This window comes from Phodopus roborovskii, unplaced genomic scaffold, assembly GCF_943737965.1.
Source record: "Phodopus roborovskii unplaced genomic scaffold, PHOROB, whole genome shotgun sequence".
Classification (NCBI taxonomy): Eukaryota; Metazoa; Chordata; class Mammalia; order Rodentia; family Cricetidae; genus Phodopus; species Phodopus roborovskii.
This window is the reverse complement of record NW_026126546.1, coordinates 8,053,518-8,071,803: the sequence shown is the minus strand read 5'-3', so window position 1 is coordinate 8,071,803 and position 18,286 is coordinate 8,053,518. Positions and strand designations below refer to the sequence as shown.

The following is an 18,286-nucleotide window of genomic DNA, read 5'->3' as shown; positions in this document are numbered from 1 at the left end:
GTTCTGTATTCATAACCTAAATATTTCTTAAAGATTCTATATCCCAATGTCATTGAAATGCCAGTTAAATCTCAACATGAGTTTTAGAGAGATAAGATAAACTACAGCATTTGGTGAAAGATGTTTGTGAACTTCCTTTTATTCCCTTTTTCATGTATTTGTGTGGTATGTGTATGTGTGTATGTATGTGCTTGGGTATCAGTGTACATGTGTTCATGTGCATGTAGAAGTATGGGGTTGATGTTAGGAATCTTCCTTGATTGTTCTTCTACCTTTTTTAAAACATTAACATTTTTAAAATTTATTTTTGAGATTTTATTTTTGTTTTATATGAATTTTTTTGAGGGGGGGGCTCAAGACAGGGTTTCACTGTATAGCCCTAGCTGTTCTGGAACTTACTCTGTAGGCCAGGCTGGCCTCGAATTCTCAGAGATCCGCCTGCCTCTGCCTCCCAAGTGTTGGGATTAAAGGTGTGGGCCACCATTTAGTGGCATGAATGTTTTTTTACACTATGTTGCAGACCATGGTTTGTTGTATACCATGTATTTGCAATGTCCATGGAGGCTAGAAAAGGGTGTCAGATCCCCTAAAACTGAAGTTACAGATGGCTGTGAGTTGTCATGTGGGTTGTGGGACCTAAACCTGGGTCCCGTGGAAGAACTCAGTGCTAAGCCATCTCTACAGCCCCTTATTTTTTTATGTGTAAATGAGTTTTGCCTACATGTATATTTGTACACAACTTGTATGCAGTGGCCCACTGAAACTAGAAGAGGGAATCGACTCAGGTAGCTGACCTGACCCTGGGCATCCACATGACACTCAGTGGCAATATGGGCCACAGACTTCAACACAGACTCTGGCTGTGGTATGACCCAGACATGGTCCTCGGCAGCAGCTTTGGTGGCAGAAGCCTGGGACTAGACATCAACATGGCCCCAGGTGATGGCACAGGCTACCCAGACCATCACGGCCTCAGCAGCTGCGTGGCCCTCGGACACCAACATGGCCCCAGGTGGCAGCCCAGACCCCAGGAATCCACATGGATTTCATGGCAACAAGAGCCACAGACATCAAGACAGACCCTGGCTGCAGTAGGGTCATGGATCTGGACATGACCCCCAGCTGTAGCTCTGGCACAGAAGTCATCATAGCACTGGATAGCAGTATGTGCCACTTAGATCTGTATGGCCTTGGATGCAACATGGTCCCTGGGTACCAATATGGTTCCAGGTGGCCAGTTAGACCATAGGAAACCTCATAGCCCTTGGTTGCAACAGGAACCACAGACATCGATTCATACTGTGGCTGCAGGGCCATGATCAGGCATGGCCCTCAGCAGCAGCCTGGGCCAAGATGACACCGTGACCCTGGATGGCAGCATAGGTGACCCAAATCAACATGGCTCTTGGACACCTACATGATGGGAGATATCATTCTGTAAATGTTTTTTTTTTTTTTTTTTTATTGGTTAATGAATAAAGCCCTGATGGCCAATAGGAAAACAAGATAAGTGGGACTAGGAGACAAAGAAGATTCTGGGAGATGTAGTAGAGAGAAGTCAAGATGTAGGACATGAGAGAAGTAAGAGGTCCAGACCCTCTCTCTGGTAAGATAAGACCATGTGGAAACACTTAGATTGATAGAAATGACAATATTTAAAGACAAAGTTAGCCAATAAGAAACTCTAGCCATTGTCCAACAGCTTTTAAACTAATGAGTCTCTGTGTTATTTTGGGACTGATGTGGCCCTGTGATCAGTGCTGGCGGGAAAGTGCTTGTAACACCTACATGGCTACCAGTTATTATGATTTCTTTGATCATTTATTAAAATATAAAACTTGGGGATGAATATTAGGATATAAACCTGAGAAAACCACAAGTGATCATGACACATCACCAGCATCCAATTTCCAGCTTGAAAAGTTTTAGAAATTATGTGGCCCCACCTCCTCCTCATCTGAGGCTCTCCCCTTCTCCTGAGTTGTTCAAGAAACTTTATGAAACATTCCCATCAGCTGAATGCGAAGCCCACCTCTTGAAACAAGACCGTATTCCATTGGACATCAGACTACAACACAGACAAATTCCTGTAACATTTCCCCCTTTTTGTCTAATTAAAAAGGAAAGGCTCTAAACCTAACATAGTAAAGCTATATATAATGATTGTCAGGTATTGTCTAAATAGAAAGGAAAGGTTATTATAAGAAGAGCAATAATAAATACATTCATAATGTGTTTGGTAAATTTAGAGAAAATACTCCATTAGTGTCATTTCCTGATGAGTCCAAAGTTACATAACTAATTTACTTTCTACCATAATTAAGGAGCACTGTAACTAGTCTTCAACACCATCAAAGACCTGAGAAGGATATAATATTACCTGAGTAAACAGGAAGTGCAGAGCAAGCAACATCCAAAATTATAAGAAATGCCAGCGACAGCTGGATACCTGGACAGTAACCCTAGGTTTTGTCGGGAGCGGTCTTTGTGGGGCTGCAATTGGAGCCAGCTCAGCAGCCCCAAGTCCGTACCTGAGTGGGGGAGTGTAGAAGAGGGAAAGAAGTTTGTACCTGAGTGAGAGAGTGTGGATGAGGGAAAGTCTAGTTATAGACAATAAAGAAAAGGCAGACAGAATAAAGGTCAGGAGGGCAGATCAGTCAATACTGAAATGCCACGAGTTTATTTTTCAACACTCTTATACACCTTATCCAAAAAAGGGGAACACAGTATCATGTATAGGGAACAGATTTTTCTTCCTCACTTATTCTAAGGGTTCAGTAAACCACACCTTAGCTCCAACTTCTTGTTCCCTAGCCTTGAGGATCAGGAGTAGCCACACCTCAGATTCAGGTCTGTTGTTATTTAGAATAAGACAGCCAAACATCCTACTGTAGCCACACCTTTGACCTTCAGGTCTTACGACTTGCTGAGGACAGTTTTGAACTCTCTGTCCTTGTGCCAAGATAGACTGAAGCCATCTTTATGGGCACTCACAAGGTTTCTCAGTGATGTTGGCATATCCAACTTGTCCTACAGGCCTAGAATATCTGACAGATATTTCTGAGAAGCAGGAAACTTTGCAGGACTGTCTTACCCTGTCTTGGCAAAGTTCAGCAGTAAAATTTCCTTTGTGTCTTTGTCCAGTTTGGGCAGCATACTGTCAGCAGTTGAGGCAAGGGCAGCTTCTTGCCCAAACAGCTAGCTTTTGTCAGAAAGAAAGTTCCATATGGAGGTTCTTTAGTGCCCAGTATCCTTTTTGTGTAGTAGAAATGTGCCACTTGGAGCACATATGGCTCATTGTCAAGAAAAGCCTTATTTATTAAAATATTTTAATCTTTGAAGTGTTTGAAGATCACTTTAGATGTTTATCTAAAATACATCTCTGTATGACCTGGAAAACATACCTAACATAAGGACTAAAACTTTACATTAAGCAAGCTACACAGATACAATACTTTAAACAAAAATAAAAACATTTATAGTATAGCAGAATAACTTTAAATTTGTTACAATATAGAAAAATCCAGGCTAGTATATTTTTTTGAGATTAATAAGTTGCTTTTTGAATTAAAGGAGATTCAATAATATACTTCCCCCCCATCATCCTTACATTCCCCCCTTTTTTAGAAAGAAATCTCTGAATCTAACCTTTGCTCGACCAAGACCAGTAACAACTTGCAACCAACACCTCTAAACAATGACAAACATCCATAATCCACTGAACGACCAAAAACCATCCACCCCACCTCCTGTGAATGTGGGTATTATGTTTTCTAGACTGTTTCCTGTTCACATGGGACCCTGAGAAAATTGCAATAGTAGCCAAATCCTGGGGAATCTAGCTGTTGTCCAGTCTTGGTGTGATGGGATAATGCAAGGCTATCTGATGTCCTGGCTGGAGTAGTGTATGAGGCTGCATCATCTTAACTGTCTTGAAATTGCCCTGAGCAGTTTGTATTCCATAGCTGATCTTTGGATGTTCTTTGTTAGCTTAGTGTCATTACCACAGTCCAGGTGGAATTGTGGGGCCCCATCATTTTTTGGAGACTTCAAAGGTTGCTGTTAGGAATGTTCATTATTCACTACAGAAAAATCAACGTTTTAAATGTCATATTGTAAGACCCAAATTCCGGGGTCCTGATGGGCCAATGGGAGAGCCCTGTGACACAAACACCAAAACCAGGAGATGCAACAAGCAAGAGGTGTTTATTGAACGAGTGCACTCGGGTGACAACAATCTCGGGGAAAGCTGCACACCCCCAAAGGGTTCAGGCTCCTTTTTATAGAGACAAGCCGCAAGTCAGCATACATGCATGGGGCACAAGGTGATTGATTACAAAGTATGATCTTATGTTTGAGAGATCACCCAGGTATGAACTGTTCTTCAAGGGAAAAACCATAGAATGATTTGGAAAGTCCCCAGACTGTCCATTGGCCAGGTATGACCCAGACAGGGCTGTTCATCTGGAACCATTTGTTTCAGGGTTGGAGTCTATTTCCTTGTGATGGGCCAAGACCTGTGAGAAACTTCTTTACTCTGGCTTTCTCTTGGCTGTACATGTAGAGCCTTCAGTTATTCCACAAAGGTTTGATGATTCAGTAACTAGCCCTATTTAGCAAGATCAGCCTAGCATATAACCACGAGCCCCATCACCATAGTAACCTTTCTTGTTCTCATAATTCCTGATCTTTTCACCCATGTCCATGTCCATGTCCATTCTGTGTGATTTTCTATATTCTGCTTGCAAGAACTATTTTCCTTTTTCTTTCCTACATCCTTGCTCTGCAAACTAAAGTTTTTCAATATGCAGCAGATCTAGGAGAGATTAAAGGACTGTTAAATACATCCAGGATACACAGGTTTAATTTCTAAATACCTGCTTTAGAGTCAAGCCCAAAATCACGTGCCGGAAGCTACATGAAGCCTAAGGTTAGCATTAGTTAGTATTCTATAAGGCCTTTAATATCACAACATAAATGTGTATGTGTGTGTGTATTGATCTTAGAAATTTTAAAATAATATTTATAACTTAAGAAAAGTTTTATTAAAGTGTTAAAATAAATCCAAGGGATATGAAATTGATGATAATATCATAGTCCCCAGATTTTGGTTTTTTTCTTTTCCATACCAGGTGCCTCTTCTGACATAAGACAGAAACTTTGTATTTTCTTTTATCAAACATGCTTGGATGTAGAGGAGAGAGCCACCGCCCGATTCCAAAGCCAGTTTTAGTTTTTAATTGAATTGGAACTACATAAAGACCATATGCCTAACATGTCTTTAGAGAAAAGCAAACATATTTTGAAAGATCTATGAAATTTTATCTTGTTGGAAGTGTGCTATACTATGAGGCCAATTTACTCCTTTTCTTGGGACTTTTTTTTTTTTTAATTTCTGGATGAAATGAAGCAGGTGCTTCATTTGTCTAAAGGTCTTCAGATTCCTTAGTTGTATGCTTTTATTCTCCCAGAGAGACAAAAATAAAAGCTTGCCCCAGCCTTAACTTTGAGGAGTTTTCCTTTTTGCCAGGGTGAATTGCCACTGTTTGATGAACTGTTGCCTTTCCTAACCAAGAAATCTCTCATTATCGAATCAAATCTTTATCAATTTTGATGGTACCCATTGCTTTTTTTCTGTGGAAGCAAAACTGCTCCCCCAACATAACACATATCCTGGTTTCCATTCTGACATTAACACATCTTTAAAATATATAGGCCGATTTAGTTCAGAGATTTTTTTTCTATTATCCAATGTCTCTCTGTAGTTCCTTTTTCATTATCATTTAAAATTTAAAGTTAATAAAGCACTGTGCAATCTATCTCTAAAAGTCTTAATATACTTTTCTATTTATTAAACATATATTTTAAAGTGCATTTACATCTTTCTATAACTTCTTGTCTTGTAGGATCATGTGGTATACCTATAATGTGCTTTATGTTGTAATGTGAAAAAAAATTCATTTTACTGGAGACATATGTTGAAAAAATTGTCAGTCAATTTGTACAGGTATTCTGTTAATGGCCATAACCTCTAATAAGTGTGTGATTATAGAATCAGCCTTTTTAAAACTCAATGCAGTTGCCCATTGAAATCCTGAATATCTGTGGTATGGTTCACATACATTAATTTTGTAAGCTCCTCAAAATGAAACACATTCATTTGCCAAATTTCATTTTTTTTTTTTTTTTTTTTTGAGTACCCTTAAGGATACTTCCTGCAGGGAACAAGTAGAACATTTTCTTATAATTTCCTTGGCTTCTTGCCAAGTGATAGAAAAACATCTTTCTTTAAACCTTTGCTATTAACTTGGTGTTTCTTATGAAATTCTAAGGCTTCTAGTACATTTCCTACCAATAGCTGATCAATTTCATCACTACCTACCTTGTGCTAGTGAGCCTGGTGGGCCTGTATGGGATCTATGTTATATATAAGTCATGATTTTTATTTCCTGAAATTTAAACAAAAGTTAATTTTATACCATGAGAATGTTATACAATTCTGACTTTTGATTGGATTTATAAGGACTTTGAGCTGCTTTACTTACGTTCCCTAACTTATAACCTGTCTTTCCTGATTTATTTGCATCAGAATGTAGGGGCTCCAGACATTGGTGTCTCCCACACAGTGTGAGGAAGGACCAATTGGTTCTTTTTATAAATTGAAGTCTCTTGCATTTGGGATATTTGCCATTGATTTCTCCCAGAAAATTGCAAGCTCTTTATCCGTGTTCATTTTCTGCTCATAATGAGGACTTTTAGCATTAGTAAAAGGTACTATAATTTGTGTTGAGTTCATTCCTGTTAATTGGAAAAGTCTCAATTTTCCTTTCAGAATCGATATATAACCCTTTTCTACATAGATACTTAAATCAGGCATAGAAACAGAATTGATAGTAATCTGCATCTTTTATAATAAAAGCATTGAACAAACTAGGATTTTTGTTGTTGTTTGAGACAGGGTTTCTCTGCGTAGCCCTGCCAGTCTTGGAATGCACTCCATAGACCAGGCTGCCTCTAAACTCACACATCCTGCCTCACACACCTGCCACCTCTGCCCAGCGAGGTGATGTCATCTTGTATATAGAAAATTCTGAGGAATTGACGTAAACACAAATAAGAAACATTGCTAGAGCTAATAAATGAGATTGGCAAGGTTCGTAGGTACTATATAGGCTGAGAGAGTATCCCTCCATGGGGGAATGGGCTCCCAAAATTCATATGTGCACTAGGAATAAATGCTGGTTCCACCACAAGAGGCCCCATAAACTGCTCAGGCCTCCTAACTGTCACCCAAGTTCAGGGGCCTGGTTCAGTCCTATGCTGGTTCCCAGCTGTCTGGCTGGGGTCCATGAGCTCCCACTTGCTCAGGTCAGCTGTTTCTGTGGGTTTCCCCAGAATGGTCTTGACCATTTTGTTCATCACTCCTTCCTCCCTGAAACTGGATTCTAGGGGTTCAGTTCAGTGCTTGTCTGTGGTTCTCTGCTTCTGCTTCCAGCAGCTACTGGATGAAGGCTTTAGGATGGCAGTTAAGGTAGTCATCAGTCTCATAGGGGAAGGGCATTTAAGGTATCCCCATCCCGCATTGCTTAGATTCTTAGCTCATGTAATCTTTGTAGATTTTTGGACATTTTCTTAGTGCCAGATTTCTCTTTAATGCTATAATGGCTCCCTCTATTTTGGTATGTCTTTTCTTATTCTCCTCTATTTATCCCCCAACTCAATCTTCCTGATCCTTCATGTTCTTCTCCCTCCTCTTCTCCCCTCCCTTTTCTCCTACCTCCCTTCCTCTCCATTTATATTTTCATCAAAATAATTAAAATGCTTAGATACAGCAGAATAAATACATTTATATATTTAACAATGAAACATTGAAAAATGTTCATGTATCATGTCTCAAAAAACAATATTGCTAACATGGTCATACTCAGGAAATTGCTATATGTTTTCAATATATTCCCCATAAAATTGATTTGCTTCTTTTGTAGAAAAAAGTAAACCGAGTCTAGGCTCCATATGTATATTTAAAGGGCCCCCAAATAATTGTGGTATTCCTGCGGGGTGGCAGGGGGAGAATTCACACTCGTAACCGCAGAGTTACAATAATCAAGACATTGTGGTTCTTTTTTTTTTTTTTTTTTTTTTTGGTTTCTCTGTGGTTTTGGAGGCTGCCCTGGAACTAGGTCTTGTAGACCAGGCTGGTCTTGAACTCACAGAGATCTGCCTGCCTCTGCCTCCCGAGTGCTGGGATTAAAGGCCTGCGCCACCACCACCGGGCTGACGTTGTGGTTCTTTAAGAATAGATACACAAGTCAGTGGCATATAATGAGAATCAGAAGTAAACCAATAAGCTTATAGTCAATTGACTTATTGTAAGGCCACCAAGACCACCCAGAACGAGAAGTCATAGTCTTTTCAACAAATGATCCTGGAATAAGTAGAAATCCACATGTTAAAAAGAAGAAGAATGGTGCTCTTGCCTCACACCACAAGTAAAAAGTAAACTCCAAATGGATGTTGACCAAAACAAAATGGCCAAAAGTATACAGCTTTCTTTATTACATATTCTAGTTATCAGACTGTAAGGAACGTTTATGACTCACAATACAAACCCTGAAATTAAAAATAAAGTCACATTTGTTTGATGTATTTAAGTGTTTTGCCTGTATGGTGCACACATTCAGAAGAGAGTGTTGTACCTCTTGCAACATTAGTTGGGGTGTTTGTGAGTCATCATGTGAGTTCTGGGAATCAAAACAGGGTCCTCTGTAAGAGCATGCTTTTTACTGCTGAGCTGTTGCTGGTGGTTTTCCTTACCATCAGGTCCCGCTGCCTTTCTTACTGCCAAATAAGCACACAGATGCTATATTAATTATAACATGGCTGGCCGATGACTAGGGGTTCTTATTAGCTAGCTCTGCCTTAATTATTAACCCATTTCTATAAATCTATGTATTTCCACATGGTCTTGGCTTAGTGGAGAATGCCCAGACCTTTATCTCCTTTGGTGGCTACATGTCGTCTGGTCTCTGGCAGGCTCTCCTGCCTACCTTTCCCAGAATTCTCATTTCCCAGTCTCGCCTATCTTCCTGTCTCATTGGTCATACAGTGTTTTATTCATCAACCAATAAGAGAAACATATATACAGAAGGACATCCCCATCAGCTGAGCTATCTTTGCAGCCCTAAAATTATATTGTGTGTGTGTGTGTGTGTGTGTGTGTGTGTGTGTGTGTGTGTGTGTGTGTGTGTTGTCTGCATGTATATCTGTATACCAACTGTGTTCATGGTGCCTGTGGAGGTGATACTATTTCACCCATGGATATACCTTATTATGCTGTTCATTGTTGTAGCTCACAGCATTTACAATTTGCTAAGATTGTGTGTAACTTTCTCTCTGAGAAGCTTACCTGTACCTTCTGCTACTGTGAAAGCATATTAGTCAGGTGGAAGCTTTCTGGTCAGTATCAACTTCATTTCTCCGTGTCCTGTAACCAGAATGTGTGGTATCTGTTTCTGTGTGTACATAGTTCAGTAATGTGAAGTACATTTACCCTGTTATATAAACAATATCTAGAACCTTTATCTTGCAGAAGGAAAGCATGGACATCAGTGGTCTGATCTGCTTTCTGTCCCACACATATTAATCACTCTTCTACTTTAAACCATTTTCAGTTTTACTACCCACATATAATCCATAGGTGAAATTAATTATTTTGGGATTGGCTTATTTTATCCAATGTAATGTCCTTAATAATCATCCATGTTGTAGAATGAGTCAAAATTGCTTTTCTAATGTTTTAACGTTAATTAACTTTTCATTGCTAGGGATTGAACTCAGGGCAAGTATTATACCACTGGGCTATGTCCTTAGCCCAAGAATATCCTTTTTAAAAGTTTTTTCTTGGGCTAGAGAGGTGACCCATTGGTTAAGAGCACTGACAGTCTTCGAGAGGACCTGGGTTCGACTCTCAGTGCCCATGTGATGGTTCACAACTGTCATAACTCCAGTTTTGGGGGATTTGATGCCCTCTTTGATTTCTGTTAGCACTGCACACATGGTACCCATACATACACAACATAAAATTCTTTTCTTTTATCTCTATCCAGCCATCCATTCATGGACATGGGCTGTTTGTTTTTCATGCTAGGCTTGTGCAGTCCTGGGGACTAAACCTAAACCTAGCTGCATGCTAGACAAATATTCTACCTATCAACTATATCCCAAACACTGCTGTTCTTATTTATGGCTAACAAGAGTGATATGGCAGTAGATGTGGGTGTGTAACTTCTTTGAGATCCTGTTTTCTGTTCTATACAGTTGAGTTTATAAGAACAGATCTAGAAAGCAGGAAGCAGGCTGAATGCTGGAGAGTGGTACTGGGGTGGTACTTAGACGTATTTCATATATTTAAAAATTTTTAGTTGGCTTTGGATTCTTTGTATGATTGGTAAACTGTGAAAAAACTAATTGTCATATATTCGGTTTGTACAATATTTAGAAGTCAGAAGTCCACTTACCAGAGATACCTCTAGCTGTTGTGAAAGAATGTAAAACGAATCTGAAGGGGAATTCCTCCTGTAAGAATGTTTTCGAGGAGTGCACTAGGTAAGTGTTCTATGCTCGGCCTTGCATGTATTGTGGGTGTTTTAGTTTGTTGAGACAGGTTCTTATATAGCCCAAGTGGGCCTCAAACTCACTTTGTAAGCTAAAGTTAGCCTTGAATTTCTGATCCTTTTGCCCCTCTGTCTGAAGTTCTGGGATGGTAAGCATATGTTATATGCTACACCTAGCTTGTGTACATATTATCTATTGGTAACCCAAAGATAGAAGATGACAGGAAGTTTTGTTTTGTTTTGTTTTGTTTTTTCATGAGTTGAGTTTTTTTTTTCTTTAGACGCAGAGTTTTTCTGCTAATAGTCCTGGCTGTTCCTTCACTCACTTTTTGTAGACCAGACTGGCCTTAAACTCAGAGATCTGCCAAAAGGCTTGAGCCACCAACTTTTGAACTCTTTTTTTTGGGGGGGGGGTTTAACAAGGTGAGTTCTTATAGGATAGTAATTAGTATGTAATTTGTATTAGGATGATCCCTTTCAGTAATTTTGTATAGGGTAATGATCACATGTACATAAATGTCACACTGAAGAGGGTCCTGGTATCAAGTTCCAATATCACAGCATTTCTGTGATAACTGTGGGCCATCTTTCTTCTGCTTTTTAAAGTGCTTGTGTCTAGCTTGAAAAGAGTCTAAATATATTTTTCTAGTCTTGCTGAAAGTAGATTTTATCTGGATTTTTTTCAACATGGACAGGGAAGTTTTTAAGTATGACTTTTTTTCTTACTAAATTCAGCTTTCTTATGAACACAGAAAAAAAATTGCTTCTGAAGTAATCTGGTAATAAGGAAGTGTTTTGTGTAGCTGTGTAGATAGTCACTAGTCTCACAGAAAGGAAACTAAGAACTGGAGGAATGTGCAAAAGCTTGTCCTGAGCTATGAGAATATGTAAGTGACATTTTCATTGTGGTTTGAAGATTCCTTTGGTCAGATGTAGTTCATCACTGTATGAAGTGGGCAGTGGCAGAAGGATCATGGTCTGAGGCAGACTTTGACTACATATTAAGACCCTGTCTCTGGGGGCTGGAGAGACAGCTCAGTAGTTAAGAGCACTGGTTGCTCTTCCAGAGGACCTGTGTTGAATTCCCAGTATCCACATGGCTGCTCACCACTGTGTACCCTTCAGTTCCAGGGGACCTAGCTCTCTCACACAGATATAAATGCAGGCTAAATACCAATGCACATTTAAATAAATAAATCTTTTAAAAGGCCTTGTCTCCAAAAGAGCAAACAATAACAAAACCCAGTAATGAAGAACAAAAATAAAAAACAGAAAAACAAAAACAAAAGCAAAATCTTTGCTCCCACTACAATTTAGAGAGCGCTTGGAGAGAGGGAACAGTATGTGCAAGAGCTGCCCTACATGAGTTGGGTGTTATATGACCCACTAACCTATAATTAGGATATACACAACAGCAGTCCATTATAAGACAGGGTTTTCTTTGTAGCCCTGCCTGACTTGAAACTAGCTCTGTAGACTAGGCTGGCCTGGAACTGAGAGCTCCCACTGCCTCTGCCTTTTGAGGGTCCATCACCACCGCCCATGCCCATTGCAATCCATTATCAAATGGATGTGGTATATATGTGTTGGATCCAGGCAGGTCCTGAAGGCACAAGAATGTTACATGAAGAAGGTGTCCAAACACCTATGGTTTCTATTCCCATCACAATGCCATTTACTCCCAAACATGCACCTTTAGCCTCATGTGCTCTCTGATCAGTTGACTGAAAAAGAGTAGACTAAGGCCTGGTTTACTGGTGGCCCTGCATGTTTTGCAGGTACCACCCAGAAGCTATTTCTGGAACATCTCTGAAAGATATTGGCAAAGGGCAATATTCCCAGTGGCAGAACTTTGGGCAGTATCTATGGTCCTACATTTTGTTCACAGGGAGATATGGCCATATGTTTAATTTTTCACTAATTCATGGGCTATAGCCAGTGGATTGACTGGATAGTCAGGGACTCGTAAATTTTTGATAATGATTGGAAAATTGGTGAGAGAGACATTTGGGAAAAAGTATGCGAATCTCTACAGATGAGTGAAGGATATAAAGATACTTGTGTCCCATGTAAATGCTCATTCAAAGATGACTTAAGCAGAGAAAGGGTTCATTAATCAAGTAGATAGGATGGCTTATTGTGTGGATAGTCAGCCTCTTTCCCCAGTCATCCCTACCATTTTCCAAGAACAAAGTAGCCCTAATGGCAGAGATGGAGGTTATGCATGGGCTTGACAACATGAACTTTCACTAACCAAATCTGACCTAGCTACAGCTGCTGCTCAGTGCCAGATCTGCCCAAGATAAGACACTGTTCTCCAGGGTGCCCAGACAGTGACCTGGTGGCAGGTTGACTTTATTGGACACTTTTTCTCTGTAAAGGATAATTTATCTTTACTGGGATAAGCACTTAATCTGGTTATTGATTTGCCTTTCCTGAACATATTGTTTCTGCTAAAACTACCATTCATGGATTTACAGAATAGCTTATCAATATCTTGGCATACCATACAGTATTATTTATGACCAAAAATTTTACTTCTAGAGAAGTGAGACAGTGGACCCACTGTCTTACCATGGTCTCTACCATCCTGAAGCAACTGTCCTGATAGAAGGATGGAATGGCCTGTTGAAGGCACAATTACAGAGGCAATTAGGAGATAGTAGTCTGAGGGACTAGGGCAGGGTTCTCGAGAAGGTGCTGTATGCTTTAAATCAACATCCAATATATGATAAGTTTCTCCCATAGCCAGGATTCATGGGTACAGGAATTAAGAATTAGAAAAGGGAATGGTTCTGCTTACTATCACTCCTAGTGACTCACTAGGAACATTTTTGCTTCATATTCCTGTGACCTTAAGTTCTACTAGCTTAGAAGTTTTGGTTCCAGCGGGGGAAGAGCATCTTCCAGGAGACAGTACAAATACTCCATTGAACTGTGTTACAAGCAGTTTTCCCGCCAGCCTGGTCCTATTGCCAAGTTAGCCCCAAATAACACACAGAGACACTGTATTAGATATAAAGCTGTTGGCCAGTACTAGTGTTTCTTATTGGCTAATTCTTTCTTAAATATTAACCCATTTCTATTAATCTGTTTCCATGTGGTCTTATCTTACCAGAGAGAGAGTCTGGACCTTTTCTTTCAAGACTTTACATGTGAATCTCCTCTACTACATCTCCCAGAATCCTCCTTATCTCCTAGTCCCGCCTATCTTGCTTTCCTATTGGCCAACAGGGCTTTATTCATTAACCAATAAGAGAAACATAATTACAGAATGACATCTCCTATTATTCCCTCTTTCCTGTCTAAATAAAAGGAAGGGTTTTAACTTTAACATAGTAGAATATATGACAAAACATTTATCAAATAAGAACTATTGTTAACAATATTTAGTTCATTAAAGAAAATATTCCATCATCTATCCTGTCTTGTGAGTCTAAAGTCCTATATGTAATTTATCTTTAATCATAACTAAGGAAAACTATAACCATAACTATCTGTCTTAAATTCCATCAAAGACCACAGCAGGATAGTATATAAACTCTAGAAATAACAGAGACAACTTGCTGCCTGGTCTGTCACCCGAAGTTCTTATATAATGTTCCATCTTCAACCTAGAGGCCATAGTGTGTCTGGTAGACTCCTCAGCAGAGCAGGAAACTAAACTGTACACCTGTATTGGCAGTTTGTCAGTAACTTTTCACTGTGTCCTGCAGACGGCAGACTCTTCCATGAAGCAGGAACTCTGTAGCAATGTCCATCTTGTTTCAGCAGTCACTTTTCTGTAGGTCCTGCATGTCCAATTTATACAGCATAAAGTCAAACAGTCCAGGCAAGAGAAGTTTCTTGTCCAAATGGCTAGTCTTGTCATATTGGGAGTAAACTCCATAACGAGTTTCTTTCATGTCCATCTTCCTTTGTGATGCAGGTGGTGTTGCCAGGAGTAGTTGTGCTTCACTGTTAAGAACAACCCTAAACCATTTTAAATGCCATATTCTGTAGGTCTTTGAAAGGTTTGAAGAATGCCTATCCATTTGAAATATATATCTATACATCTAGAAAATCTAACTATAAATTTTGACTATCATAGGTAACTATCTACAATCTGTACTTAATTATACATTATGTTTTAAATGAGCTATATAAACACAATACCTAAACAAGAGGAGAAATATACATATCACAAAACTGACCTTAAATTTGTATCAATAAATGAAAATCCATTCCAAAACAAAGTATTCATATCTATATCATAATCTCCTTTTTACCTTTAAAAAGAGATGGGTTGTGATCATTAACCATTTATAACCAACCCCATTGAAATGAAAACAAACATTTATAGACAATATTTGGGAATTTGGGCATTGTTCTTTCCAAACTGCTTCCTACTAGTAGGGGCCACTGTCTTGGGGATCTTAAGAAGACACAGAAATGTGGCTGTAGTGGTCTGCAAGGCTGCCTTGTCCCAGCTGTTTTGAATGTTGGACCAACTGGGACACTGTTTCAGGGAATCTTGATAGATCAAACCATGTTAGTCTGGAAGGAATCCACAGCTTTTCATTTTCTGTGGAAACAAAAATAGAAATTCTTTTTCCCAGTAACCTGTCCTTTTGAATTCAAAGCATTTTAAAAATATATAAAGTGTAGCATTGATAATCAAATGTATTATAGCTATTGTTCCTTCCTTAGCAATTGAGCAATTTAAAGACAGCACAATAGCATACAGTATTCAGACTCTCTGTATTTTCCATTTTTATGTGGCTTTTTTATTACTCTATTTCTTTTACTTCTATTTTTTCATTAACCAATAAGAGAAACATATTTACAGAATGACATCTCCTATCATAACTGGAAGCTCAGACTTCCCTTGGTCTTTGGTCTTCTAATGTCCTTAAACCAACAGACTAAGAAAGGAATAACTGTGTTGGGAGGGGTGATTGATCAATATTACTGTGAAGAATCTGGATTGCTTACCATTGGATTGCTTCTCCATAATTGTCAAGGGTCATGAGAAATATAGCTGTATAACTAATATTCATGGGGCCAACCAAAACATGAGTGGTAGGAAACTCCACCTGGCAAAGCCATGGAATTATTGGCTATGGAAATCAGGTGCTCCTGTCTGGAATTTCTCTCATGGCTCACTTCATCTTTTCCCTAAGAATGCCTTTGTGTGTTTCCCACTGCTTGTATGTGTTTATCTCATGAAAATATTCCATCTACTGGGCACGTACATCTGTGGAAATTCAGAAGGATGACTTCATTTGGCTGTGTAATCATGATATATGGAATATATATGGGATGCCTTGAATTCTCAGAGGCCCTGGAGAAAGGAAATTCCCTCTCACTGAGGTGTCAGCGATAAGAGGACCCCACCACTTACATTGAGGTTGGAAGCAGCAGCCTATGGATCTTACACTACATAGCTTTAGCTTTTCCCTTTGATGTAGCACTGAGAAGTCCCTTTTAATCAGGTAACATTTGGCAAAAATGCTAATATGAACCAAATGTCAACCATTTTCCTTCCAAAGCTTATAAAGGTTGCCATGGTTACTACAACAATGTTCCCAGCTGCTTTGAAAGCAAAAGCCAAGTACATAGAAAGCACAACTACAGCATCTCTTCCTCATTTGTTACATTTATCAATTACAAACTTCTCTTAACTAACCACACAAATGTAACTTTATGTACTAACACCCCTTCTTAGAAATCATAGCCCCTTACTCCATTAACCCTTCCCCACCTCTCAAGCTTTGCCTGGACATTTTACAAGTCACATCTCCTCTGAGACATGAGGCACCCGCTTTTGTCAGGTCTTATCTGCTTTCTTGGCCCTGAGATATGCATGCCTGGTATCCTTTTAGTGTGTCTATGTGGGTATATAAACTGGAAATCTTGTGGTGTCTGAGAGAACTTTTGAAGAGACCAACTTTTTTTTTTTTTTTTTTTTTTTTTTTTTTAAGAATAAAGAGACATAGGAATGATAGGTGTGTGAGCTGATTCATTTCCTTCACCCTCAGATTCTTTTAGTCAGCCCTGCCCGCATGCTGTAAGCAAACGACCTGGATCCTGAGAGGACACCGAGGCTGGAACTCGGAGGTCCTTGTTACATAATGGAGGTAAGAAAGGTTATGTCTGGAATGCAGGAGATCCTTTAGGGAATCTCTTGGTGCTACCGTGTCCGGTGACTAAACTCAATGGGGAACCACAACAACTCAATCCGGGCAGGATGACAAAGGGCACAAACCCATTAGTAATGGAGGTATGAATCACTCCAGGAAAAGATCCAAAACCAGCTGGGGTGTTTGCTGAGGGTGAAGGAAATACAGAATCAGTTTCAAAACAAAGATTATAATGGACATGAGTGTTTCTCTTAAGTTTTGTTAAGAATGTGTTTGTGTAGCTATTTATGTGAAAATGGAGCCTAAAAATGAGGTGGACTAATGTCTCATGCAATAGCCAATTTTATTCGGAATATCAGGCAATTTATACTCTGGGGGTAAAGAAGAATCACATTAGTAAGGTATTTAATCACAAGGGACAGCATACTTTCCCATAGAGACATATAAACAAATAACAAATTGTCATTTGTAATGAATAATCTAAAGTAAACTAACTCCTATCTGCTCCACCTGGGAGGGTCATGCAAGCACATTCTAAGAACATATGTGTATTTTTAAAGAAACAGGTCATAAGGCTTGTTTTCTTGGAGTTTTCTCATAAGCACTCAGAATTTCCTTTGCATTACTCCATTCTTAGACTGTGTTCCAACAGTTAATCATATTTAAGTTTTGAGTACTAAAAGACTATCCCTCAAAGTGACTTTGCCACATATACTAAAATGTATAATGTGTTCACAATTATACATGGTATAGTTGTAACATGTTAGGCATAATCATGACTTAGTTATTGTATCCTTTGGAAATTATGTTATAAAGAGATATGATTGTGTGTCAAGTTGGTATGGGTGGACTTGTGATGGCTGTTCTTGGTTGTCAACTTGTCTACATCTGTAATTAACTAAAATCCAAGTGGTTGGGTATATATGTAAGGGATTTTTCTTACTTAAATAATTTGAAATGGGATGATCCACACTAAATCCAGATTTTTTGAGGTGGCAAGATTCACCTTAAATCTGGACCACCATGCTGGTGATAACCTGTATTAAGGACATGGAAGAAGGAAGCTCTTGCTCTTTGCCTGCTTGCCTTCACTCCCTGGCAAATTTATTTCTTCACATTAGAGCCTATTTCTTTGGAATTCCAGTGTATGCTGAAGACCACATGAGACATCCAGCCTTGTAGACTGAACAACTACTGTTGTCTTGATTTTCCATTGATAGGCAGCTATTGATGAATAAGCCAGACCACAAACCTATTTGCCACCTTAATACATCCCATATATTCATTCTATCGATTCTGTTCCTCTAGAGAACCTTGACTATATAGGAGGACAATAATGAAGACAAACGAGTAAGATTGAGAGATGCTTAGGAGGCTGGGTGCAATGGTAGAATCCACAGATTTTGGGGGTTTTGAAGTGTGTTTGAATAATCGTACCTCAAAGTTGAGGAATAAATCACCAGTGTCACCTGAAAGGTAGAGAGACTGAGTTTGAGGCTTAGGAGTGACTGATGTTGTAGGTGCTTTGGCAGAGAAGAATATATTAAATGA

General features: G+C 39.2%; 1 protein-coding gene across 4 annotated transcripts in view; it reads left to right on the top strand.

Moving 5' to 3' along the window:
- Grk4 (G protein-coupled receptor kinase 4) overlaps positions 1-18,286 on the top strand; it is a 64,544-nt gene that overhangs the window by 12,676 nt on the left and 33,582 nt on the right. For all 4 annotated transcript variants that reach the window (XM_051200235.1, XM_051200236.1, XM_051200234.1 and 1 more), the window contains exon 5: positions 10,499-10,605. In XM_051200235.1, the coding sequence (XP_051056192.1) occupies positions 10,499-10,605 (107 nt within the window). The remainder of the gene's footprint in view (positions 1-10,498; positions 10,606-18,286) is intronic.